The sequence below is a fragment of the Euleptes europaea genome, chromosome 2 (genome assembly GCF_029931775.1).
Source record: "Euleptes europaea isolate rEulEur1 chromosome 2, rEulEur1.hap1, whole genome shotgun sequence".
NCBI lineage: Eukaryota > Metazoa > Chordata > Lepidosauria > Squamata > Sphaerodactylidae > Euleptes > Euleptes europaea.
In genome coordinates, this window is record NC_079313.1 from 23017227 (window position 1) to 23043383 (window position 26157).

The 26157-nt window shown below is 44.8% G+C and overlaps 1 protein-coding gene across 1 annotated transcript in view; it reads left to right on the plus strand.

Annotated features, from left to right (window-relative positions):
- SEC16B (SEC16 homolog B, endoplasmic reticulum export factor) overlaps positions 1-25925 on the plus strand; it is an 87163-nt gene extending 61238 nt beyond the window's left edge. The window contains exons 17-26 of the mRNA XM_056844704.1: positions 6574-6687; positions 8197-8266; positions 12875-13141; positions 17325-17389; positions 19069-19215; positions 19603-19713; positions 24649-24772; positions 24876-24949; positions 25192-25278; positions 25848-25925. Of these exons, the coding sequence (XP_056700682.1) occupies positions 6574-6687; positions 8197-8266; positions 12875-13141; positions 17325-17389; positions 19069-19215; positions 19603-19713; positions 24649-24772; positions 24876-24949; positions 25192-25278; positions 25848-25925 (1137 nt within the window). The remainder of the gene's footprint in view (positions 1-6573; positions 6688-8196; positions 8267-12874; positions 13142-17324; positions 17390-19068; positions 19216-19602; positions 19714-24648; positions 24773-24875; positions 24950-25191; positions 25279-25847) is intronic.
- Positions 25926-26157: the final 232 nt, after the last annotated feature.

The following is a 26157-nucleotide window of genomic DNA, read 5'->3' on the forward strand; positions in this document are numbered from 1 at the left end:
TTTTTAAGGAAAATATATTCAGTGCTGGGTAGAGCCCCCCCCCTTTTAGTTCTGCTTGCAAGTGAATACCTTAAAAACCTAGATGCCAAACAAGATGTGTGTTGGGATTTCCTTATATGGAACTTGCAGCATTTTAAAAAACTGAATTCTCAGGCATGTGGGACCCCTGCACACTTGGGAATTCAGGTAAAAAAGCTCCAGACATAGACCTCCCCTCCTGAGGCACGTCTGGTTTGGCCCTCAGCTTTCCAGTTGTATGGTATGTAGAAAGTAGTTGTGGATGGAAACGAGTTGTTCAAGAATATCCCAAAAGGTCGAAGAGGTGGTGGAGTGGCCCTGTATGTGAGGAGAGGGTTTGCTTGTCAAGAAATACTGGGCGAGGATAAGGGAAGGGAGGACAAACAGTATTGTGGTTGGAGTCTGCTACAGACCTCCTGACCAGGGTGAGGAGGTGGATGCTGCCCTCCTTGAGCAGCCTGACAGGGTATCCACACAACAAGACATGGTAGTTATGGGTGACTTCAACTTCCCTGATGTGTGCTGGGAGACTAACTTTGCAAAGCGACCACAGTCACGCAAGTTCCTCACCTGCCTGGCCAACAACTTCCTTCATCAAATGGTGGAGGTAGCTATGAGGGGCTCAGCCATACTCGACTTAATGTTGACAAATAGGCAAGAGATGGTAGATGAGGTGAAGGTGGTGGAGAACTTAGGGGGAAGTGACCATGTCCTCCTAGAATTCCTTTTGCTGTGGGGGACCAAGGAAGTTCGTAGCCACAAGTGTCTGTTAGATTTTGGTAGGGCACATTTTAGTAAAATCAGAGGCATGATGAGAATCATTCCATGGGCAAGACTGCTGGAAGGGAAAGGAGTAAGTGAAGGGTGGGCTCTCCTAATACAAGAGCTCTTGCAAGCTCAAGCCCTAATGAGCACACGTTGCATCCAAGAGAACTGCAGTCATTAAAGCTTCCCGTTCTCTCTCTCTCTCTCCTCCCTCCCTCCCTCCCTTTGAGTGAAAAGGATTTGATTCAGAACATATTCATGATATGTTAGGGCACCACCAATGAACAGGAAGTTAACTAATTAACAGTGCATTCCTGAAGAAGGAAACATGGGCGAGGATTCAAGAAGCCAATGTGGATGAACAAAGAACTCCATGATGAGCTACGGGAGAAAAAGGAAATGTTCAAGAAATGTAGGCAAGGACATACCTCTAAAGAAGAGTATCTGCGGGTTGCTAGGCACTGTAGGTCAGCCATCAGAGAGGCCAAAGCTCAAAGTGAGCTGAGGCTGGCCAAGGGAGGCTCGCTACAACAAGAAAAGTTTCTTTAGATATGTGAGGAGTAAACGCATTGGAAAAGAGGCCATAGGCCCATTGTTGGGTGAAAATTGAGACGCTCTGACAGATGACAGAAAGAAAGAAGAAAGGCTATTTTGCCTCAGTTTCCCCCTGAAAAAACAGGCTCATCTAGAGATGACGACAGACAAGCCACAGCATCCAGGCTGCTGGTTGGCATGAACAGAGAAGTAGTTGAGAAGCACCTGGCTGCATTAGATGAGTACAAATCCCCTGGGTCAGCCGGTATGCACCCGAGAGTGCTCAAAAAACTTTATAGAGAGCTTGCAGAGCCTTTGTCCATCACCTTCCAGACCTCTTGGAGGATGGGAGATGTGCCACAAGATTGGAGGAGGGCGAACGTTATTCCAATTTTCGAAAAATGGAGGAAACCCAGGAAACTACAGGCCAGTCAGTCTGACCTCTATCCCAGGGAAGATACTGGAGCAGATATTAAAGAGAGCAATAGGCGAGCATCTTAAGGACAACTTGGTGATCCAGGGAAGTCTGCATGGATTTGTCCCTGACAGGTCCTGCCAGACCAACCTTGTTTCCTTCTTTGATCGAGTGACGGGCTTACTGGATCGAGGGAATGCCGTTGATGTTGTTTACCGGGATTTCAGTAAGGCTTTTGACAGGGCTCCCCATGATGTTCTGATGGGTAAACTAGAGGACTGTGGACTGGACCTAGAATAGTTAGGTGGATAGATGTCTGGTTGCAGCACCACACACAAAGAGTAGTTGTCAATGGCATTTCATCTGAATGGAGAGAGGTGTCCAGTGGGGTGCCACAGGGTTCGGTTCTGGGCCCGGCACTTTTCAATATTTTTATAAATGATCTGGAGGAGGGTGTGGAGGGACTACTCATTAAATTTGCAAACGACACCAAATTGGGAGGAGCAGCAAACACACCAGAAGGTATAGAATTCAATGAGACCTGAACACACTGGAAAAGTGGGCGGATGTGAACAGGATGTGAAGTGGGTCAGTGCCTTTCAAGTGACTATGCTCTTAGAATCAATCCCTTCCTGAGAAGTGGTATGTTATCTTATTCAGTTAGTCACCTACTAAGCAGGACTCAACTACTTTACTCACTTAAAAAGTAAGTCTTTTTATTGATGTGTTCCAATGTAATTATGTGTGTGTGTGTGTGTATATATATATATATATATATATATATATATATATATATATATGTGTGTGTGTGTGTGTGTGTGTGTGTGTGTGTGTGTGTGTGTGTGTGTATATATGCAAGTATTACAAAGTCTTAAAATTCAGTAACAATGTATACAGTAAAGCAAGCAAGTTCTACATACTATTCAGTTATAAAATCCAACACTTAAAATATGACAGTTAAAGAAGTCTGATTTAGTTCAAAGTATCTAATTCACATTCTAGAATAATATATTTGTAAAGCCATACATACCAATACCATCTTCTGAGCCTCTCTTAGAGGTCTGAAGTTCTAGCCCTTTCCCTGCCTGTATTAAAGGGGGTGTCTTGAAAAAACTCCATGCATTGGAGTAACAGCGCTTCTGCACTGTTTTAGGAATGTTACCGCACATGCTCAGTTGCTGTACTACAGACTACCATATAAAGACTTCCACTTCCAGGAGACTAAGCATACTATTTCTTAAACAGTCAGTTTTGAGTTACAATCAATTTTATCATCATACTCCTCTCCAGAAAAATACGTTGAGATTGAACCTATTCATTAATTTCTAGCATCATGTCTTCATGTTTAAATCTTAAAATACAATACATTGTTTACATTACATCATTACATCATTAGTCAGATGGGTGGAGAGCATTTCTGCACTTGAAGTCATTGGAAAGGCAGGAAGTGTGGCGAACACTCTGCTCTGTAGCTTAAAAAATGTAGGAAGTACTGCGAAGGCTTTGCTGTCTAGCCATTGAGAAGGCTGGGAAAGGTCATAGAAAAAGGCAGAAAGTGTGGCGAGCAAATCTGCACTAACACTGAAATCTTTGACATAATAATTCAGAAACATAAGCCTCTGGGCAAGAATATCCAGGCTTTCTTTCCTTTTAAAAGGAAATTTAAGCCTCTGCTGTATAGTTTGTAGTTCATATGTGTAGCTTGGTTTTACATTGAATATTTCTGCATATGTACAACACTAATTCCATAGTTCACGTGCTCTATTATGTCAAAGCCTGTAACAGGTGCAATTCAACAAGGATAAGTGCTGAGTTCTACATCTGGGTAGCAGAAATGAGGGACATGCATACTGGATGGGGGATACCCTTCTGGGCAGCAGTGTGTGTGAACAGGATCTTGGGGTACAGGTGGACCGTAAGTTAAATATGAGCAGCCAGTGTGATGCAGCAACAAAAAAAGCTAATGCGATCTTGAAGTGCATCAACAGAGGCATAATATCCAAATCACAAGATGTCATAATTTCGCTGTGGCCAGAATCGAGTGGGTGCAGAGCAACGAGGATAATCTGGGGCCTGGAGACCAAGCCCTATGAGGAAAGGCTGAGAGAGTTGAGAATGTAGTCTGGAGAAGAGGCGGTTGAGGGGGGACATGGTTGCTCTCTTTAAGTATTTGAAAGGCTGTCACTTAGAGGACGGCAGGGAGCTGTTCCTGTTGGCAGCAGAGGATAGGACTCGCAATAATGGGTTTAAATTGTGGGAGGAAAAGTACCGGCTGGATATTAGGAAAATAATTTTTACAGTAAAAGTTGTTCGACTGTGGAATCAGCTACCTAGGGAAGTGGAGAGCTCCCCCTCTCTGGCAGTCTTTAAGCAGAGGTTGGACAAGCACTTGGCAGGGATGCTCTAGGCTGATCCTGCATTAAGCATGGGGTTGGACTAGATGGCCTGTATGGCCCCTTCCAACTCTATGATTCTATGATTGTTTTGATTTGTGAGCTTCCTCTAGGCAATCTCTAAGAGGCAGCATATACATTCCCCAAACTCATCAATCAGCCAGTTTCTCCTGCCCATGCTGACAAAGTGGTTCTTGATAAGAAGTCAGATAGACTGATGGTCACAGGTGGGTGGTACATTGATACGAAAGGTTCAGCGCATCTGAGACTTGGAGCATCTGTAAGCTACCAACTTGGATGCTCTTTGCGTTTTGTATGAATCCTTAGCTGAGGAATTATCAGACGCTTAGCTATTTGTTTAACATGCAGTTCCTGTCAAAATAGCACGGTCTAAGAGGAAACGTGTATTTACTTTGCAATTTAGCTTGGTCAATACACACCTGCTCTCTTTGGCAGAGGCACTTGTATGAATTACTATGGGAAATTAGCCCTTGATTAAAACTGCTCTCTTTTGATGCCAGGCCATGATACAGCTGAATTTTCTTGAATCTGTATAATAATATTTGGATGCTACCTCCCCCCATTTAGATGGGGGCAAAATACAGCTCATGCCCCAATTCGATCCCCAGTATCTCCTGAGAAAAAGCATCTGGGGTAACGGAGTTAGGAAAAGCTTCTTTTCCCCTGAGAACCTGGATAGTTGTTAGACAGTACTGCCCTAAATAGACCTGGACACCAGAGACAAAAGAAAATATGACTTATTCAATGACAAATTAAATTGTGGATTCATTGCCAATGGACATAGTGGTGGACACTAGTATATAGGTAAAGGTGGTCTCCTGTGCAAACACCAGGTCATTCCTGACCCATGGGGTGACGTCACATCCTGACATTTACGAGGCAGACTATGTTTACGGGGTGGTTTGCCAGTGCCTTCCCTAGTCATCTACACTTCACCCCCAGCAAGCTGGGTACTCATTTGACTGACCTCGGAAGGATGGAAGGCTGAGTCAACCTTGAGCTGGCTACCTGAAACTGACTTCCGTTGGGATTGAACTCAGGCCATGAGCAGAGCTTTTGACCGAAGTACTGCTGCATACTACTGTGCGCCACGGGGCTCTATGGCCACTAGTATAGAAGGCTTTAATAAAGGATCAGGTGTATTCATGGAGGAGGATAGGTCTATTATGGATGAGGGACATCTGCCTTCAAGGAAAGCACCCGGAGAATTGTGAACTTTAATATCCCATTTGGTGCACTTGGGAAAAGAAACCTACACTTCTGTTGAGGGAGAGCAAAGAAAATTGGACTCTCCTGTCAAAGAGGGATGATTGATAGGTTTTAATATCTTCAGATGTCGTCCATAAAGAGCAATGGAGCAAAATGTTAAAGGATCGGGTAACAGAACTTTGGCTGGGTTTCTAGAGATTCTGCCCAGAGAGGGGATTGGCTCCACAGCTGTAAACACAACTGGGAATGGAAGGGTTAAAACAGCCTATCAGTTTGGGAGAGCGTGCATGGAGAACCTGGACAGTTGTTAGTCAGTACTGCTGTAAATGGACCAGAACACCACAGACAAAAGAAAATATGACTTATTCAATGACTAAATTGTGGGTTCACTGCCAATGGACATAGTGGAAAGGAACGGAAAACAACCTCTGTCCCACCCCCCCACCCCCGTCATACCAAGCCCCTTCTCCCAGGAAGAGGGTGGGAATGCTGAGATGAAGGTAACAAGTCTTCAAGTCTCAGACAGTCAGTATTTCTCTTTCCTTTTTTATTTGGTAGAAACTGTATCCTTTGCAAGCTGATGTTTCCTAGTCTCGTCTGTCCTCTTGCATTTTGAATAGAATGCATGTTAGATTACTAAACATTGCTTAAAAGGTGTGTTTGTATTTTTGTGAGACAGGGTGGTGGCAGATTCCATCAATGACTACTATCCATGGTGACTAAAGGGAACTTTCACATCTGGAGTCAGTAAACCTCCGAACACCACTGTTAGAGGGCAGCATCAGGGGCAGGTTTTGGGCCAGTATGCCTTGTTCACTGGCTGTCCGGGGCAGCTGGTTGGCTACTGTGTGAAACAGGATGCAGGACTAGATGGACCACTGATCTGATCCAGCAGGGCTCTTTTTATGTTCATATGACCTTCTTATCCAACAGGACTTCCTATGTTCAGTTCCCAATAACTACATTTTGCATGGCAATTAAAAGATGAGAGTACTTCTCGATACTTTCAGAAGAACAGTCCTTTCCCTAGATACTTCAGGAAGGTGATGTCATTTCTGTGGGATTAATGGCTTTCCCAAGAGATAGTCATGAGTGCACTCCCCCTCCCCCGGCTCTTTGTGTTTTGCATCTCTTGCTCAGGGGTATAAAGAGCTCTCAGGGTCGCTATGCACGCCAGTAACTAAATCCAGCCCCTCCTCTCTTCTCCCCGTGGCACAGCTGGCAGAGCGGCTGAAACTGTCAGACCCACGGCTGCTGGACAGGCCCGAACAAGATGGCCCTTTAGATCCTGATTGGCTCATACAGCTCCGAGCCCTACATCAGCAGAGCAAGGTGAGAATTCTGGCTTTGTGTGTTTACTTCTTTGTTACAAAGTATTTGTCACCTACCTGTCTCTGAAGGGCTCCAGTGGGCACGTGTGGTCTGATCTGGCTGCTCTGAATAAATACACCAGGTATTCCAGAGTATCAAGGGAGCAGATTCTAGATGGAAATGCATCCCATTTAAATTAACCAAAGTAAGCAATCTTGGCTTATTATTACGAGGGGTTGTTGCTCTACCTTCAGGAACTCCTGGAGATTTGGGGAAGGCTGGGGTTTGGGGAGGGTGCTCAGGGGTAGGGTTGCCAGGTCCCTCTTCACCACCGGCGGGAGGTTTTAGGGCGGAGCCTGAGGAGGGTGGGGTTTGGGGAGGGGAGGGACTTCAATGCCATAGAGTCCAATTGCCAAAGCGACAATTTTCTACAGGTGAACTGATCTCTATCGGCTGGAGGTCAGTTGTAATAGCAGGAGATCTCCAGCTAGTCCGTGGAGGTTGGCAACCCTATCGTGTATGTGTGCGTGTGTGTGTGATACCTTGAAGTCTGCCTTCAGAAGCTGCCATTTCCTCCAGGGGAATTCATCTCTGTTGGCAGGCGCTGTAATTTTAGGAGAGCTCCAGGTCCAACTCTGAAGTTGACAATGTCAATTTAAGGATTGGTCAGACCGAACTTTACCTGCTTCTTGGTTTGTTTGATTATTGCATACAAGCTTTATAACATAGTGGAGTTTTCAACCTGATGGACCGACATGTTACGTTCTCCCTGGGAGCATTCCTAGGTCAGGTGGCGAAGCATGTTCTGAAGTTCTATGCATCCTAGGTCAGGTGTGCATGGGCCCAATTCAGATTTAGGCCATAGCACGTGGAGAGAGGGGGCTTAGGCTTCCCCCCTGTACCTTTTTCCTGACTTGAAACAGCCCAAGGGAGGGGGTACTGTTTGCTCTGTTGGGGGCGGTACATGTAATGATGACCCACCCATTCAGTTTCCATAACGGGCAAACAGCATCCTCCGGGGCTGTTTCAGGATGGAAAGACAGTACGGGGGACGGGAGATTGTAAACCCCCAGTTTGTACAAGCTGAAGTCCTAATCTGAATTGGGCCCACATATGCCTGGGAAGTGTGGCGCTTAAGAAAATACCTCTCCTCTTGACCCAGGAGCATCCCCTGGGGAGAATACTGACATGTACTTAGGGACTACATTTTCTACCCTCTGACCACCAGACTGCACTGGCTTTCTCAACAATTGCCCTGTACGGCAGAGGGTAGGCGATAAAGTGGTACTCATTTTAAGGGGGTCATTCATTCAGCACTCTGTGCTTTTCTGACAAGCAGATAGCCCCTCCCTCAAATAAAGTGTAATAAGATTTGTGTTCTCCATGGGTTAACAGTTTACTCCATAGCCTTATCTGTGGTTCGCACCAGGTATGGCTTTCATCAGATTGCCCTACAGGCTACTCTGCTTGGCTTCCAGGATTTGGATAACTTGTGTTTTCCCCCCTTCCTCATATATTGCTTGATTTAAGAAGGAAGAAAGTCTTCCTGGTGCTAATTCCACCCAGCCGGAGCTTGTAAGAAACAGCGGATCAATACCAGGTAAGGAAACAAAGGTACCAAAATGGTAGTTTGTTAGCAGAAAGCGGTGTTCTCAGGTGCCTCAGATGATGTTAAAAGAGGATTTTCATTCAAAGACTTCAGCTACAATCCTATACACTGGAGGCCTTACTTTTGAGCAGACTTGGTCTTCAAATGGATGAAATTGTGTTAAAAAGGGTTTAGTCTTTGCCTCCTTCTCAAAGCCTTATTCTTTCCCCCTAAAGCACAAGGAATTCCTTTCATAGGGTGCTATGCACCAAATCCAGAATTTAGCCTTACTGAGATGCTGTGGAACATTAGGTGGTCATACTTGCAGCCCAATTCTGTGTACATTTACTCTGAAGTAACCCGCAGTGACCTGGGTGGCCCAGGCTAGCCCAACCTCATGAGATCTTGAAAGCTAAGCAGGGTCATCTCTGGTTAGTACTTAGGTGGGAGACCACTAAGGAAGTCCAGGGTTGCTCTGCAGAGGCAGGCAATGGCAAGCCACCTCGCTCTTAGTCTCTTGCCTTGACTACAGGGTCACCATAAATCGTTTGTGACTTGATTGCGCTTTACACAACTCTCAGTAAATCCAGTGAGGCACACTCTCAAGTAAGCGTGCAAAGGATTGCAGCCTTATAGGTAAAGGTCCCCTGTGCAAGCACCAGGTCATTCCTGACCCATGGGGTGACGTCCCATCCCGACATTTTCTAGGCAGACTTTGTTTACGGGGTGGTTTGCCAGTGCCTTCCCCAGTCATCTTCCCTTTATCCCTAGCAAGCTGGGTACTCATTTTACCGATCTCGGAAGGATGGAAGGCTGAGTTAACCTCGAGCCGGCTACCTGAAACCAACTTCTGTCGGGATCAAACTCAGGTTGTGAGCAGAGCTTGGACTGCAGTACTGCAGCTTACCCCCCTGCGCCACGGGGCTCTTATTGCAGCCTTAGTCAGACCAATAGCTGGATTTTTTTAATGGCCCTATCCAATCTAGGTATTTGTGTAAATGTCAACAGTATAAGATCCTGATATCGCACCCGCTGTTATGATTTGTATACTCCCTGTCAGTTTATGTTTTAAAACAACAACAACAAGCTAAATGTTTGGGATTGGATTCCACCGATCATTTCTACAAGCACAAGATTTTTGCTGATTCCCTTCTCCTATGGCAGACCTTTAACTCTCCTCCCCCGTCCCCCAAGAGCAGTATTTTGGGGGAGTTTTGGGCTGCAGTAGAAGAGGAGAAGCAGAGAAGCTGTTCTCCACTGACAGAAATCTATGTGCCAGTGGAGATTTTCTCCAGGATCCAGGCCTTGGAATAGATGTCAGTAAGAATCTCACATCTATTGTTATTGTGTAAAGCTACCAAAAAACTATTAGCTCTTATACCAAAATGGATCCTTTGTGTTCAGATGCAGATGCTGAAATAATAGGGGTTTTACTTATGTCTTGTTTGTGAGTTTCCAGGGGTAGCCCTCAGTAGGAAACAAAGTTTGAGCCTAAGGGCCAAACTATAGGATATGTCTCTCCCCCGCGCGCACACACACACACCATTTGGCTCTGGCGGGGAGTTATTTGCATGACTTTGGAGCTCAGTGCTCAGAATACTCCATGTGCAGCTCCAACGTCATGCAAATAACTCCATTTCAGGTTGGGGGGAAAGATGGAGGGGCAGAAGCTGCTCCTCCCCCACTGCCCCAGTTCCAAGTTGTAACAGGCTCCCACAGATTTTTAAAAAGACATTCCCCACAGCTGCTGTGTGGCTGCAGGGAAAGCGAGTTATGTCTTGGGGACGTGGATCCGAGTTGCCAAAACCCATGTTTTGTTGTTTGATCCTAAGTGTGTCTTTCTTCAAATCCTGTTCTCGTGTTCTCATTTAAACACATGAAGCTGCCTTATACTGAATCAGATCCTTGGTCCATCAAAGTCAGTATTGTCTACTCAGACTGGCAGCAGTTCTCCAGGGTCTCAGGAATGGGTCTTTCACATCACCTACTTGCCTAGTCTCTTTAACTGGAGATGCTGGGGTTGAACCTGGGACCTTCTGCATGCCAAGCAGATGTTCTGCCACTGAGCCACAGCCCCTCCCCATTTAATAGATGTTGATATTGCTGTATAAAATGAGAGCTTTTTGCAGCTGTGATTGCAGCATGTTATTTATGTGAGCAGTGTTAATGAAATGCTCCAGTGTTCAAAGGCAGGGAATGTTACCCGCCTGGTCCACTTTTGGGGATTCTGGACGTGATCCTGTACCCATGCCCATTATCCAAGTCCCTCTTTTTTGCAGCTGGGCCAGTTCTTGCCAACAAATTTTCCTTACATTCTAGAAAGGCTCAAGCATCAAGTTAAGAAGTGAGGTGGTTTGTGCTGTGGATAGTTCAGCAAGGCTGATTTCCTTTATGGAAACTGTATTTCTTCTGCTGTATGTAGTTTTCTCAAGCATCTCTTCTGTCTGATTCTATCTGATTTACTTTCCAAGGGGGTGGGAATTTTATCAATTACTAGATGTAATCTCTTGTACAAACTGGCCAGGGATGGGATACATGTATGAATGCACAACCTACTGAAACCAAAAGGCAGCACTTGTAACTGGATCTAGATGCAGATGTGTATTCAACGTCTACATTTGGGTGCATAGTAGATGAACATCCCATTTATATTCATGGTTCCTAAAGCAAGAGACCATCCAAGACACTCAGCCACATTTCAACCGATAGGTGAATCCATGGGGCAGAAAAAGAAAACACAATGGAAATAAAGGGGCAGGTTTCACATTCTTCCTTATTTGATTTTTCTCTCACACTTTTTCTAAGTAACTTAGAACTGTAGCAGAGAAATGACTTGCCCAAGACCGCCCGATGAGCCTCAGAGCTTGGGAATGACTGGAATCTTGGTTTTCCCAGAGGGTTGCCAACAGGCCTGGAGGAGAAAAGGCTCTGTCCCTTTAACAGAGGTTTAACAGGATGCTGTTGACCAGGTAATGTTTTTACCTCCTTGCCATGAAAAGCTTCAGATGTCCATTTCCACACATTAAACCTCTGATCATGGGTCAGGGCATTTTTCCTCCAGACCATCTGGCAACCTTATTTTCACACAGCATCAGACTCAGGTCCAGAATTTGGATACTTTAGCTAAAGTCCTTGAGTGTAGGAGTACACATGTGAGTTGATTGAATATCTTGTAATCTTGTGCGTCCTGTCTAATTTGCTGTTCTTCAGGATCCATCTCTTGCTGATTCTCTCCCCCCCCCCCCAAATAGAACCCCTTCCATCCTTATTACAATATGTATACCTTCCTGTAGGCCATGGAGTATATCACTGTTAGCCAAATAGCTCAGTTATGAAACGGTTAAATGGGGATTAGCAAATTACTAACTGGCAAAAGGCGTAACTTAAGCAGGATATAACCTATGTATACCAGAGCCTGTTCCGTGACCCCCAAAATAAGACAGAGGCGATGGATTTTGTTTAAAAGGTTTTTACTTAATTATATATGCGCACCCAAGCAAAACAGACTTTCACAACATACAAACAGAGCCTAGAGAATAAAGGTAGTAGGAGCAGAATGTTTGCCAATTTGGCAGGATCCCTTTGAAGTTGGGGCGATAGTCACCTGATCCTGAGGACGGCGTCCTGGGTTCCATGCGGCAGAGATAGGGGGAAAAGGGGGCAGGGGGTTCCTGTGACTTGACCAGCAAGGCGGGAGGAGTATGTGGTCAGGCAGCGCTACCCAAACTGTCAGAGTAACAGTAGGCGAGAGATAGGGGGTGTGAGAAGGAACTCTGTGTGTGCTGGCATCCCCAGTTATACTTTTTCTGGGGTGAGGGTTGATGAGATTACCCCTCGTGGTTCCCTGAGTAAACAAAGACCTTGATGGTCGGCTGAGAGGTGGGGCAAAGGGCAATTCAGACAGGCTACACCTAAACCATTGACTAAGCACATTCCGGGAGAGTCGGGAGACGTTGGTAGATAAGATTATCCGGTCCAAGACAAAGATTCACAGTGCTACGTCCGGGTGACTCATTCCTTTGACACTGGAGGTGCGATCTTTGGCCGCTGTAATCTCAGAGGTTTCAGATGAGCCATCAATCATGCATATGGAGGGTGGGGGGCTGCTTGCGTGTCCAGTCGCTCTCTGCGAAATGGCTGCAGCTGGAGACTCGATCTGGGCACAGAGAAAATGGATTCCCTCTAGTTCTCCATGAGGGACTTTCCTGCCCATGGTTCCTCCTTGTCTGTTTGGCTGGATAGTACGGGAGCCTCTGTCCATAACGTCTGGGCTTGACCCCCTTCTAGGATGGCGGTGACATGTGTCTCTGGTTACTATATAATACAGTCCGGGAGATGGCAACCATTTGGCTACATCATGTATGACCACTATCCGCATATACCCACCAGTTAAATGTCCCCCTGAATTAAATGGGATTCCCTGCTGAGTAAAGTAGCTTGAAGTTGCACAGGTGTGATCCTGGTGTGTGTGTGTGTCAGAGTTATGAGCTTGGGCATGGGATCACACCCTTAGTCATTCATGGATTTACCTGTTGACCTTGGCCACAGGTCATTAGGTCTCATTCTCAGTTCATGATCTGTGAATTTGGAATAATAATGACTTCCCCCACCAAATTCCAGGTATGGCTCCCCATTCTGAGCATGTACAGAATCAAGGTTGTTTGGAGGACCTCGGACAACATCCGTTTAATCACCTGCCACCCGTGCAATCAACTCAGCACCAGCCAGGTTTGGACCAGAGACTGCATTTCCATCCTGGATCTGACTGCCCTGTAAATACAACTGTTGCCAGTATGGAGAATTATCTGCCAGGGATTAGCCAAGGTTCCTTTTCTTCTCCAGGAGGACTTCTAGATGACGTCTCCTCTCATATGCACCAGCCATCAGGTAAAGTTCCTTGGTTCAGCAGGGGAAGCGAGAAGAAGGTGGACAACAACTCTGGGAACCGAACAGGTGGGAGAAGGTCGTACTTGCCTCATCCCCTGTGCAACAGGGAATTTCTGCAGGGCAGTAACCTATGTCCATGTGGGTGTTTATCTGTAAGATGATAGCCCAATAAAGGCCGCAAGGCCCAACCTTCCTCTGCCACAGATTTCCTGATCACCGTGAACAAGCCACTTAGACAATTTTCAGCAGCAATCTTTTACTCTGCTATGTGTTAGTTGGGGCTATTACTAAATGCAGGCTAGATCGAGGAAGAAATTCTTTTTTATTTAATAAAATTCATGCACATTTTGAGCCATGTAGGGTTTCACTTTCATCTACAAAGGATTATGGAAAGGACTGGCACCCTTCTGTTCTGCTCTGTTTAAGAGCTATTGTGTGTCTGAGGCAGATTTCTCAGCTTAGGAAAACTTCACCTGCCAAATTTCTACAGATGATGAAGCTCAAGGAATCCTGTCCAAATTCAGAACAGAAAAGGGGATGGCCTTGGTCTAGATGGTCAATAGTAAGAGAATAAGGAATAAAGTATGCAGAATGTGTTCACTGTAAAACAGAGGAGTATATGAGAAGTACCTGCTCCCAAATCTCCAGGAATTTACCAAGCTGAAGTTGGCAACCCTAGGTGGGGCCACAATGGCAGAGCATCTGCCTTAGGTGCAGAAGGTTCCAAGTTCGATCCCTGGTATCTCCAGTTAAAGGATCAAGTAAATAGGGGACGTGAAAGACCTCGACTCGAAACCCAAGAGAGCTGCTGCCAATCAGAGTAAACAATACAAATCTTGACATATCAAGAGTCTGACTCAGTATAAAGCAGTTTCATGTGAGTGTTGCACAAAGTATACGTTCTTGTATATGTTCATATATATAAACATATCTTTTTAACCATAAGGGCAGAAACTTTTTTTTCAATGAAAGTGAATATTCCTAGGAAGCTGGTTTAAAATGCCTAATACCATAAGCTGTGTTTTTTTGCATGTTCTCCCAGAGAACCATGAAACATACACAGCCTTACTGGTATATTTGAAAGTGAAACATGGTGGTGGAGTACGGATACTTTTAAGGGCTATAATTACGAGCATGCAGCAGATATGTGATTAAAAGCCACTCAGGGAAGGGGAAAGGAGGGCCATCTAAAGAGGGACACGCGCCAGTCTGGGTAGTAGAAAGCCCCATACAGCCCCCAAAGTGCTTATGCACGTCCATTTTACTCAAGGCCTTTTCTTGCTAGACACAAAACGGCAGAGTCTGCCTTTTACAATGTGAAGGGAATAAAACATTATGTTGTATTCAGAAATGCACGCAGTGTTCTATTATGCTAAAGGACTGAATCTGCTTCCTAGCAATTTCTTCCCTATTGAGATAGCACCACAGAGATGAACTCTCACTCTGGACAAAGGATCCTTGTTTTGGACGCCTTTATTTTTTCTCTCGGTCTTCTAGTCCTTGTGGAATCGCTATTAAGCTGCCCTCACCAGCCATTCAGTCCCCTTCAATACCATTTGTCCAACACCCAGTAGCATTTTTGCTTTTGGAAATGTCTGGCCTGAGTTCATGCAGGCCCACTTAGAGTTAAGTATAAATGGGCATAGAATTGCAGCCTTAAAGGGAGTGGCTAAGGAGGAATTTAAAAAAAACAAACCTGTTGGCGAATGTTCTGTTGCTTCTCAAAATGCATTAGGCTGGCCTGGGTAGCTGGATGAACGTGGATAATGCTGTTATTTCTTTCATTTAGGATGCCGCTGTTTCAACTAACTCCACTTCTATGTTTTAATGGCAGCATGATATGCAGAAATGAAAGATGCAAAGCTTTTGCCGGCATTGGAGACAAAGCAAGGGGAAGAGCTTTACCTGCTTAATCTCTGTGCGTTCACTTGATATTAAAAGCACAGGAGCCAGGGTTGCTACTGCCAGCAGATGGAGCTATTGCTTCTCTGAACTCTTTTCTAAAAAATCTCTGGTTCAAAGAAGGCGAGATGCTCGTTTCGAGCAAAGTACTTTGTGGTGCATCCTGCCTGTAGCGGCGTGCTCTTGTGGTTAGCTCTTCCAGCCTCAGTGGAAACATTTATGTCAGTGCCCTCTGAAAATGGCAGCACGACAACATTACAAGAGTCCTGCTAGATCAGACCAATGGTCCATTTATTCCAGCAGCTTATTTCCTACAATGGCCAGCCTTAGACCCCAAAGGGCTCACAAGCAGCAGCACAGGGGCCCCAAACTCCTCCTATTTCTGCCCCCACCCCCATAACCGGTACTCAAAGGTATATTAGCTATCATGGCCAGTGACCATTGGCAGACATCTCTAACATGAATTTGTCTAATTCCTTTTTAAAGTCCCCCGACACGAGTGGCCATCACCACATCCTGTGGCAGTGAGTTCTACAAGTTAATTAAGTACTGGATAAATATTTTCTTTTGGCTGCCCTGAATGTACTGCCTTAGCAACATCACTGCCCAATGCTTTGATAGCACGGAGAGACTTTCATGCAATCATTAATTTACAGCATTCACTGCCACAAGATGGAAAGTCTCAGCAACTAGCTTTTTTTAGCTGTCACGTCACATCCGACTTATGGTGACTGTGGTTGGCCATTGCTTGCCTTTGTGTAGCGACCCTGGTATTCCTTGGTGGTCTCCGATCCAAATACTGACCTGGGCCCACTCTTCTTAGCTTCTAAGATCTGACGATATGGGGCTAGCCTGGGCTAGCCAAGTCAGGGGCAGCTCCCTTAGACAGGTTTAAAAGGAGACTAGGTGAAGTAGTAGAGAGCTTATGAGCGGTAAATGGAACCTACATGTCCAGAAGCAGTATATCTCTGAATACCAGTTCCTGAGGGGCAACAGCAGGTAGAGCTATTCTCTTCATTTCCTGGCTGTGGATGTCTCAGGGGCATCTGGTCATTGTCTCATATGGGAGGAGGAATTTGACCTCAATGGACATCTGTTCTGATCTGTCAGAGCTTTTTCTTAAAAATATTCTTATCTGGGCAGGCTGTTCTCATTTTGCCAGTCCGTGGTGAGCGTGTGACACAGGAGGAAGTAGGCCCCTCAGCAGCACAAGTGTGTATGCACGCATGCGTGCATGCTCCCACTGGCTCCAAGTGAAAGTGTCACATTCAGAGAGGAAAAGCTTATGCTGCCCAGCTCCTCACAGTCAAAGGATCATAGAATCGCAGAGATGGAAGGGGCCATACATGCCATCTAGTCCAATCCCCTGTTTAATGCAGGATCTGCCTAGAGCATCCCTGACAAGTGTTTGTCCAGCCTCTGCTTAAAGACTGCCAGTGAGGGGGAGCTCACCACCTCCCTAGGTAGCTGATTCCACTGTTGAACAACTCTTAGAACATTTATTCAGGGTCAATTTTGATGCTTGCGCAAATCTCTTTTTTTAAATGCGACCTTTAAAATGCCTATTCACGGTCCTGATGCAAAAGGAGAAATTCCAACCCCCCATTCGCCTGCTCCTTTGCTCCTTCATTTGCATAGCCATTGGCGATGGTCGTTTGCATAGCTAAGCCGCGTTTGTGATTTTTCATGGTTCCTTCAGTAAATGCTTTGGTGCGGGGGAGTGGAGCAAATACAAAAGGTCACGTTAAAGGGGTTCTTAAGAAATGCGAAGCAGGTATGCGCCGGCTTCTCAGTCACTTCCTGAATGACGGTTCAGTGTGAAAAACTCAAAAAAATATGTGGGGCACTTCAGCCTGGAATGTGCTACTAATTACCGGGCATAAATGGCCTTACTGTAAAATTTTTTACCTAATATCTAGCTGGCACCTTTCCGCTTGCAATTTAAACCCATTATTGCGAGTCCTATCCTCTGCTGCCAACAGGAACAGCTCCCTGCCCTCCTCTAAGTGACAGCCCTTCAAATACTTAAAGAGAGCAACCGTGTCCCCCCTCAACCTCCCCTTCTCCAGACTAAACATTCCCTGTTGCCTGTTGGAACAGGTTAGTGATGGCAGGTATAAGCCATGCCTGTCACCTTCTGCCCCATGGGGCACCTACCATTTGTCACAGGTGAGAGCTAGGTGGTGAACAGGCCTTGCTCTTTGCTTTCATGAGAGGAGTTGTCATGTTGAAGTCCAAATCTTAGACGATGTTATAAAGTCTGCTTTGTTCTGTTGTGTAGGGGGTGATCAGGAATCTGCTGGAGTGTACCACGCTGGTGATGAACTAAACTTAATGGAAAATCAGGTGAGAGAGAGAGAGAGAGAGAGAGAGGAAGGGTGGTGGTAGAAACATCACAATTAGTAGGGTGCAGAAATCGGATCGGAGATCCCCCCCCAAGGAATTTCATTTCAGCAACCAGAAGCCAGCTCAATGGTGGTCATTCCATCTTTTTGCTAGTGGTATGATATTGCACTAAACAAAGGAGTTATGATTAATGTCATGAACTGTGACCTCATCATATATGTAATTCTGAACCAGGATCATGGCATGTGGATTGTTAGATCCACACATTGGGTCCAGGTACAGCAAGAGGGATCTTTGTAGAAACCTGGGCTAGCCCTCCAGGTTTGCACAAATACCCCCAAAAGAATAATAAAATAAAATAGGCAAATGGACACCGTTTTGAGGGAGCTCTCCTCTTCCTCTTGCAGGGGCAATTGCCCCATGCAGAATGGGTGGAGCAGCCTCCCTCAGCCACCATTGCCTTCCCCTGCTGGGGCCTCCTCTAGCTATCTGGCGAGATACCAGCTGCAGCCCTTGCTGTGGGTCCTTCAAGTCCCCGGCTTGTTCTTGAGTATTACGAAGGAGGGGAAGTCTGAGCTCTTTGTTCAAATTGACTGTGGCTTCAACACTTTCCTGACAGTAAGCCCCATTGAATAAAATGGGACTTACTTCCAAGTAGACTTGCTAGGATTGCTCCAAGTAGACTTGCTAGGATTGCTCCTTGACACATCCTTATTTTTAAGCTGAAGAGTCCTAAACTCTTTGTCAGACCAGTGACATATTGATTCATTTATTTATTGGTTTAATTTGTATCCTGCTTTTTGATGGGGTTCAAAAGCGGTGCCCGAAATTTATATAAAATGTACTGGTTTTGCTATCAAATTGGATGTGAGAAACTGGTTTCACCTCCCTTCTCTGCCATAGACTTTCTAGGTAGCCTTGGACAAGTCACCTCCTCTCAGCAGTAACCTTTTTCTACCTGGGAAATAGAAATGATAACAGATATCCCTCATGGGAATCTTGTAGTGATGTGTGATGAAGTTCCTTTAAAACATTGGTAAGCTCACCTTTGTCCCAAAACAATAAAATGAACACAAGTAACATAATTCTAAAAACAACAGAATTAAAACAACCAACAGAAAAATGTGAAAAATTAAACCCTTCAGGGATTATGGTCTTTCAAGATCCCTACAAAGAAATCATGTCAAGGGCCAAAAGTGGTCTGTTTTACAAGCCCTTCAAACTGCAAAAGAGGTTTTTAATTTCCTCTTGGAGGCGATTCTATAACATGGGTCCAGCCACAGAGAAAGCCTGCGGGTGTGCAGTAACAGAATGTACCCTTCCTGGGATTTGGAAAGACTAAAGCCTTTTATGCATGGCTATTTCCCTCACAGTTACCCCTCCGATGACTTCGGATCTTTGTTTTTATTATGCATGCAGTTTCTGACCCTCAGAGGTCACCGTGCTCTCCCCTGTGTTTTCCCGCGTTTTGCCCATGTTTGCAGGGACCTGTTTTATCTCAAATCTGTTACATGGGCTCATACTGGACCTGAGGGTTCTTCAGGAAAGGTTGAACTTTTCCTGAGTCTCATAGATATGGCTAAAGAGCAAATCTACAAAAAAATCCTCTTGATTGGTTGTTGTTCTGGACTGGGTTACCCTCCACCCCTGTAATGCCCATATTGTATTTATGATGCCAGAACACACGAAATACCCGGAACAGGACTGTCTCTCAGAGTTCAACCATATCTATGGTGGAGGATATCTCACAATTCTCAGAAGATACAGTGGAGGAAGCCATTTCAGAGAAACCAGAAGCCGAGGATGCTGGGCAAGAGCAAGCAAAGGTGAGCCCCCTACAGAAAGGGGTAGCAGAGATCCAGCACAGTCCTTTTCCCTCACGTTCTCTTAGGTTGGGAGCCGCACATAGAGTTTAACTGAACTTTCAGATGGCTGGGAGCATTGCAGGCCCACAAATCTCATTCGCCTGACTTTCACCTAGTGTACCATTGAAACAAAAATAATTTACTACCCCAAGATTTCTTAGGGCTCAAATAGGTGAGCCAAAGATCAAGCCTCTTGGTGCGTAGACAAAAACAGTAACGTTTCATGTCGTCTTCTGCGCCTTCCTGTTTTCTCCACATCATTAAGTACACATTCATTAGCACCCACTAGAGAATTAAAAACCAAACAAATACTTTGTATTCTGCACTCAATACTTGGTATTCTTCCAGGCCTCTGGTTTTGGCTGGTTCCGGTGGTTCCGATCCAAGCCTAACAAGGATGCAGAACCCTCACAGAAGGCCCCAACCACTCCTTTGGACTTGGCTGCTCCAGATTCCCAGGTAATGAAGGGCTTTTAAATTAACCTTTTTGAATGTTTGTTCTTTCCACAATCTTTTTTTTAAATAAATTTTTTATTATTTCCCAAAATTATTAATAAAAAGGTTTAACAATAACATATATTGAATAGAGATAAAAAAATTGACTTCCCCTGCTTCTCCCTCCATTCTGTAATAGACTTGTAATCTCTTTTGCATAAATTTCTAACCCTAATAACATTGTTAATAATCATTAGTCACTTAATTATTATATTTTCTATAACAAAACCAAAAAAAGAAAAAAGAAAAGAATTTAATTAATAACATCACATAAGAAGGAGAAAAAAGAATAAAAGATTTTTTTAAAAAGGAAAAAAATATTAAATCTCCCTAGTAAAGATGGATTAGTATAGTAAGCATACAATTATTTCTAGTGAAAATCAGTTAATTTGTAAATCCTCCATTTCTCCCTAACACTCATTTATTGCATGACATTTCTAGTAGATTAATATTTTATATAATTCCATTTCCATTATAACCAATCCATTTAGTCAGTTACTTGTCAATTTTAACCAGCAAGAAAAAACCAGACTCTTTTAATTTAGTCCCTTTATCCTGAATTTCCAGCGTTTCTGTCTTTTCCACATTTGAAGTAGTTGACACAAGGCATCCTTGGAGAGTGTTGGTAAATTCTTTTCTGCAGATGGAGCATAGTAGATCTATGTTGCATTGTCTTCCATCCCAAATTCAAAGAGGGGGATCCTGACCGACCCAGTTTTTCTGTTCCTCAAATCCTCCAAGCCGCTGTTGTAAAATCCATCAGATATATCCATGTAGCACATGTCAAAGTCGGTCACTTTGAGAAGATCATCAAACAAATCCAGATGGTGAAAATGAAACTCAGACTCTTTCCAGTCCATTATTATCGAGTGAGTTGCTGCAGATTGCTTTGTAAAATACCCCTCATTTACAAGATCCCTTTTGTCAGCCAGAAAGTCTTTTGGTGCTTCCTCTGATCTCATTGAGGTGAATGAGGCTTTTATTTCTTTGGTTTCTTCTAAAATAATGTCCAGGTTCTGAATAAGACCTTGAAATGAAGTATTCATCAAATCCATGAATTGTTCCATCTGTTGAATCATATTTGCCATGAATGCCATGATTGCACTTCCAAGCTTTCCTGTTAAAGTTCAGTTAGTGAAATCCAGGCAGATTCAAGATGAGTAACAGGGAGGCACTACAGGAATCAAAGTCATAAACCTTCCTTCTTTGTAGTCAGAGGCTTAGGAATCATTTACACACTGATATCAGGCTTCCGATTCCAAGTTCTCTGACTTTCTCACGATGCTAGACTGTTGCCAGGGAGGACGTGGCAGGAAGTTTTTATTTAATTAAAAAGACTGTCCTTGAGTTGGGGGGGGATCTCCACTCCTCCCTCCCCTTAATACGTAATCGTTCCTGATTGGCAATTAAAGTGTCTTTCAAAAATCTTAGCTGTTATGTTTTCCCACTGATCAAGTTGATAAAGCTCCTGGCAAGTTATTGATGCTTTCTTATTTTTAAAAAGTCATTTAAAGGTTGAGTGGGGAGAGACCGATTCAACAGATTAGCATAAGAATTTCCTGGACTTCCAGTGCCAGGTAAAACAGAAGAGGTCTTTCAAACTTACTCAGATGTCAGAAGAGCAGGTATAGTTACTTATATAGTTGCCAGATGTAGATAGGTAGGGGGGAATGAAGCCAATTAAAATTCCAAGAAGCGTCTTCGGCGATGTAGTACTCCTTAGCAGGCGGAACTGCTACTGGGTCTCCAAGTCATAAATCTCAGAGATTCCAGGAGTTAACCGCACAATGAGGCTGCAGGAGATTTCCTGTTACCCGTTCCACTGTTTAGGAATTGGGGGGGGGCACGATAGCTCCCTTATTTACGACGTTCTTGGTTCCCCTTCCTGGAGCTCCGGGGGAGGCGATTGCTCCACTCCGCTACCCTAGTGGAAGTCTGTTCTTTCCACAATCTGTCCTCTTTAGAAGCAGCTGTTCTCCACTTCCAACATTCTCCTGCAGCTGCACATTGCGGAGATGCTACTCTGCTCTGACCATCCTCTCATTGAAGTACCCCCGAGAAGCCACAGTTTCTTGCAACACAATTTGAGGACAATTTCCCTGATAATCCATCTCTTTCGGAAGACTGCGTGCAATGAGCATGACCAGCCCCAACTTGGAGGCATGTCTCTGCTACTGCCATTGCGGCTGCGGGAGACCAGCCATGCACCTGGTGGGTTGGGGAATATTGCCTTTACATCGGTTAGAGGCTGAAATGGGAAACTGCTGGGCAGAAACAGTAGGAGGAGGATTGGATTCACAGGGAAAAGTAAGGCTAGCTGTAGCCATTTTCCCACCCCGGACAAAAAGAATAGGGGCCATGGCAGAGCACAATGAAGCAGCAAAATGTTTCCTAAACTGTTTCTTGACTGCAGCGGGGATTAAAATTTTACAGGCTTTTGCAGGAAAGAAGACCCTACCTGCATGTAATAACTTGGGCTAAGTTATGACTGCTGCACCAGAAACTTCCTGCTATGCTGTGGCTCAACCTCACCTTTTCCCAACGAATTATTGCAAACCACTTCTGTTAGTCTCTTGCCTTGAAAACCCTATAAGGGTTCTCCGTAAGTTGGCTGCGACTCACACACACACACACACACACACACACACACACACACACAGAGTTCCTTAGAAGAAGGTGCTGGAATCCATGGCTACCAGCAATGAGAGACACTTCTGAGTTTCAAGGACCGAGTCTGGATCCAGGTTGTGGGAATGAGCATGGAGACAGAAGTAGTGGTCACGTACACCTCATGGTTTCCAGTTGGATTTAGGAAATCCATAAATCCCTGTCAGATCTATCTACTGGGTGGGGGTGGTCCTGGTCCCAGTGCAAGTAGCATGACATGATGGATAGGGCTGCCCATGATTGGCTGGTGCATGGTGTAAACTTGCAAACAAACCAGCTTGGTAATTTATTGCCCACAACGCACTGTTCATGCTACAGCTGTGCGTGGTAGAACAGCAAGTTGAACCTTTTTTTCCTGCCAATGTAGGGAGATTTTTTAGATAGGTGAGCATTCAAATGTGTAACCCACTTACCGGTACCCCCGTTGTGATGCCTGTGGTTGTCATGGTGTACATTGATGTGTTCTGTGATATTTCTTCACTTCTTTCCCAAAACATCTCTTCCCCAAGGCAAATAGCAGTTGTTGAGACACAGAAATATTGGTAGGTTTTTTACTCCAGTTGTAGTAATGTTCCAATTGTTCAATGGATGTACAGTGTTAAAACAGAGGGGAAAGGAAGGACTGTGTGAAGGAACACATGAATGGAAGGAGCATAGAACAACTTTAAATAGGATTGTCTGTACTTGATATAATAACAAGACAGATATTGTGTGTGTGGGTGTTTAATGAAGTGAGTTTGCATAGGTTTCCTTTACCTAGCTCTTCATTTTGCCTCCAGAATTCAAATGTGTCCATAGAGCAGGCCCAGGGAGCTGTCCAGCCACCCGAAGCTCCCCCACTCTGATTTCTCAGCTGACACTGGGCATTACTCCCATCTTTTCAAAATGGTCTCTCCTCTGTTGTGAAAGCTGTCAGATGAGATTGTCAGACATATCTGATTCTGGAAAACGTTCCATGTTTCTGTGGTGACCTTGCAGAGATCTGTAATCAGCTGCCTTTATGGTGGTCATGAAAATAATAACAACAGTTCATATGTAAAGTATTCAAAGCCATTTTCTTTTCTTATCTCAATAATTCTTACAACAGACCAGCAAGGTAAGCCAGGGCTGCTCCCCTATTGTAAAGGGGTCGGGGACAGCCCCAAAAGAAAGGCTTGCCTAAGATCAACTAGAGTGTTTCTGGCTGAGATGAGATTTGAACTGGAGAATCCCTGGCTTCTAGCTCATGCTCACAGCTACTAAATTAAACCAACTCTCATTAGCATAAATCATGAGAAGAGATGCTGTGCTGGATCAGAACAGTGGCCCATCTAGTCCTTCATCTATCTTTCACACCAGTTCCCCTTGAGAGCCAAGAAGCTGGGCTTGGAGGCCAAGGCCTTCCCCTGATGTTGCCTCTTAGCACTGGGATACATAGGTTCTACTGCCTCTGCATGTAAAGGTTCCCTTTATTCACCACGGTTAGGGCTGTTTAGCTTGGAAAGAAGGCGGCTGAGGGGAGACATGATAGAGGTCTATAAAATTATGCATGGTTGGGAGAGAGTGGACAAGGAAAAGCTTTTCTCCCTCTCCCATAATACTAGAACGTGGGGTCATCTGCTGAAGCTGGAGGGTGAGAGATTCAAAACAGATAAAAGGAAGTATTTTTTCACACAACTCATAGTTAAAATGTGGAACTCCCTGCCCCAGGATGTGGTGATGGCTGCCAACTTGGAAGGGAGGAGTGGACATGTTCATGGAGGAAAGGGGTATTCATGGCTACTAGTTAAAATGGATACTGGTCTTGATGCATACCTATTCTCTCCAGGATCAGAGGAGCAGGCCTGTTATCTCAGGTGCTGTGGAACACAGGCAGGATAATGCTGCTGCGGTCGTCTTGTTTGTGGGCTTCCTAGAGGCACCTGGTTGGCCACTGTGTGAACAGACTGCTGGACTTGATGGGCCTTGGTCTGATCCAGCAGGATCTTATCTTATGTTCTTATGGACACTCCTCCACACATCTGTCAAATCCTTGTTTAAAGCCATTTATGCTAGCCACATTCGGTTTGTGTACATTTCCCCTCCTCATTTTAAAGTATGGAGCTTGGATGATCCTTTCGATCATAATGCATTTTACATCTCCTGAAACACAGCTGTTTCCCAAATAACAACAAATGTGATGCTGGAGAATGAATTTAATGCAGTATTCTCATAAAGGGAAATCCTGAGTGACATATATTTTCCTTTCTACAGGAGAAAGCAACTCTACCACCACCTTCTCTTCCTCCCATGGGTGAGATCAGGCCATCACTTCCTCCTCCTCCTCTTCCTCGTCTACCTCATGCTGATGATAACCCTTTTTCCCTAAGCATTCTGGGTAAATGTATTAGCACGTGTTTCTGAACAATAGTCATCATTACAATTATATCTGGACTCTTGATTGATAATTTTTTTTTTAAAAAAAGACTTTGTTTCCTCAGGTAATCCTAGAACCAAAATCCCACTAGACTTTGGAAGCAAAGAAGGGGCCCTATTTCCAGGTGTTAGAAACCAGGTGAGGGAAGAAATCTCAGATATCATGTGCGGGGACATCCTGCTGGGGGTGCATATAGAGCGAAAGAGACTTTTGGGCAATCTGTGTTGACATCAAGGAAAATCCAGGTGGCTTGAGAGAATTCCTCCCAACTTGCTGACCTATACCTGTGGGTTCCATCCACCAAAGAGACGGTAGTGTTTTCTTTGAGTTGCATTTACACTGGCAAATGTCCTCTCACTGGCTTTTCTGTGTGATTTCAGGATACGTCCTCTGAACCTCATCCTGACCCTGCTGGTAGGCCTTTAACCCCAAAGGGAGGAACAGTCCCACTTTTCAATCCTTCTCAGGTATGGGTTGTTTGGGTGTGTATGCTGTAAAACCACAAGAATTGTCTCTGTGGCCAAGGGTCCATCTAGTCCAGCCACCCACAAGCATCTGGGCATTCAGAGGCAGGGCATGAAGGGCAAACTTTCTCTGTTGTTCATCCCCAGCATCTTGTACTTAAAGATCGACTGCCTGTGTACATGGAAGTTCCACTTAGCTACCATAGTTACTCCATGTATTAGAGGCTTCTTCATCATACAGCTATTATGAACAGTGCATGCCACTGCCCAAAGATTCCTTGGCACACCTCTTGATGACCGAGGAGGCAGCTTAACTCATTGGTGTGGTGGTGGGGAGGCAAGGGAGATAAAACAGTGCCCAGAGACAGCATCTTAACCATCTCTACTGGGGGCAGAGTCACATTCATCTCCAGGGGGGTGCAAAACTCTGTTAAGCACCTGCAACTGCAACACCTGGACAAATTGGAGGGATCGATTCAACTTTGCCGCAAATACATTTTCTAGTTTGCTTTCTCTTTTTCTGGTTGCACGGTTTGAAAACGTAAAATTTGGCACAATTCTCTTTTTAACAGGTCACCACGGCAGCGGTCTCTGGCGCTGTCTATCCGTGGCAGAGTTTTCAGCGCCACTACCCACCTTATCCTCAATGATCAAAAAACCTCCAGGCGATTTCTACCCTTTCTGGCCAGCATCCTTTTGCCTGTGGTTAACAAACGGCAATTATGCGGCACACTCTCCTTCCTCTTGGCTGATGACCCAGCTTCCTGCTGCCCAAAGGGTACCAGCAAGAATATTTATGAGTGAGAGCCCCCCCCCCCACTTCACTCTGTGCCTTTTAAAATGCGGGATGCAGTTGTAATCTTTGTCATGTGCAATAAAGAC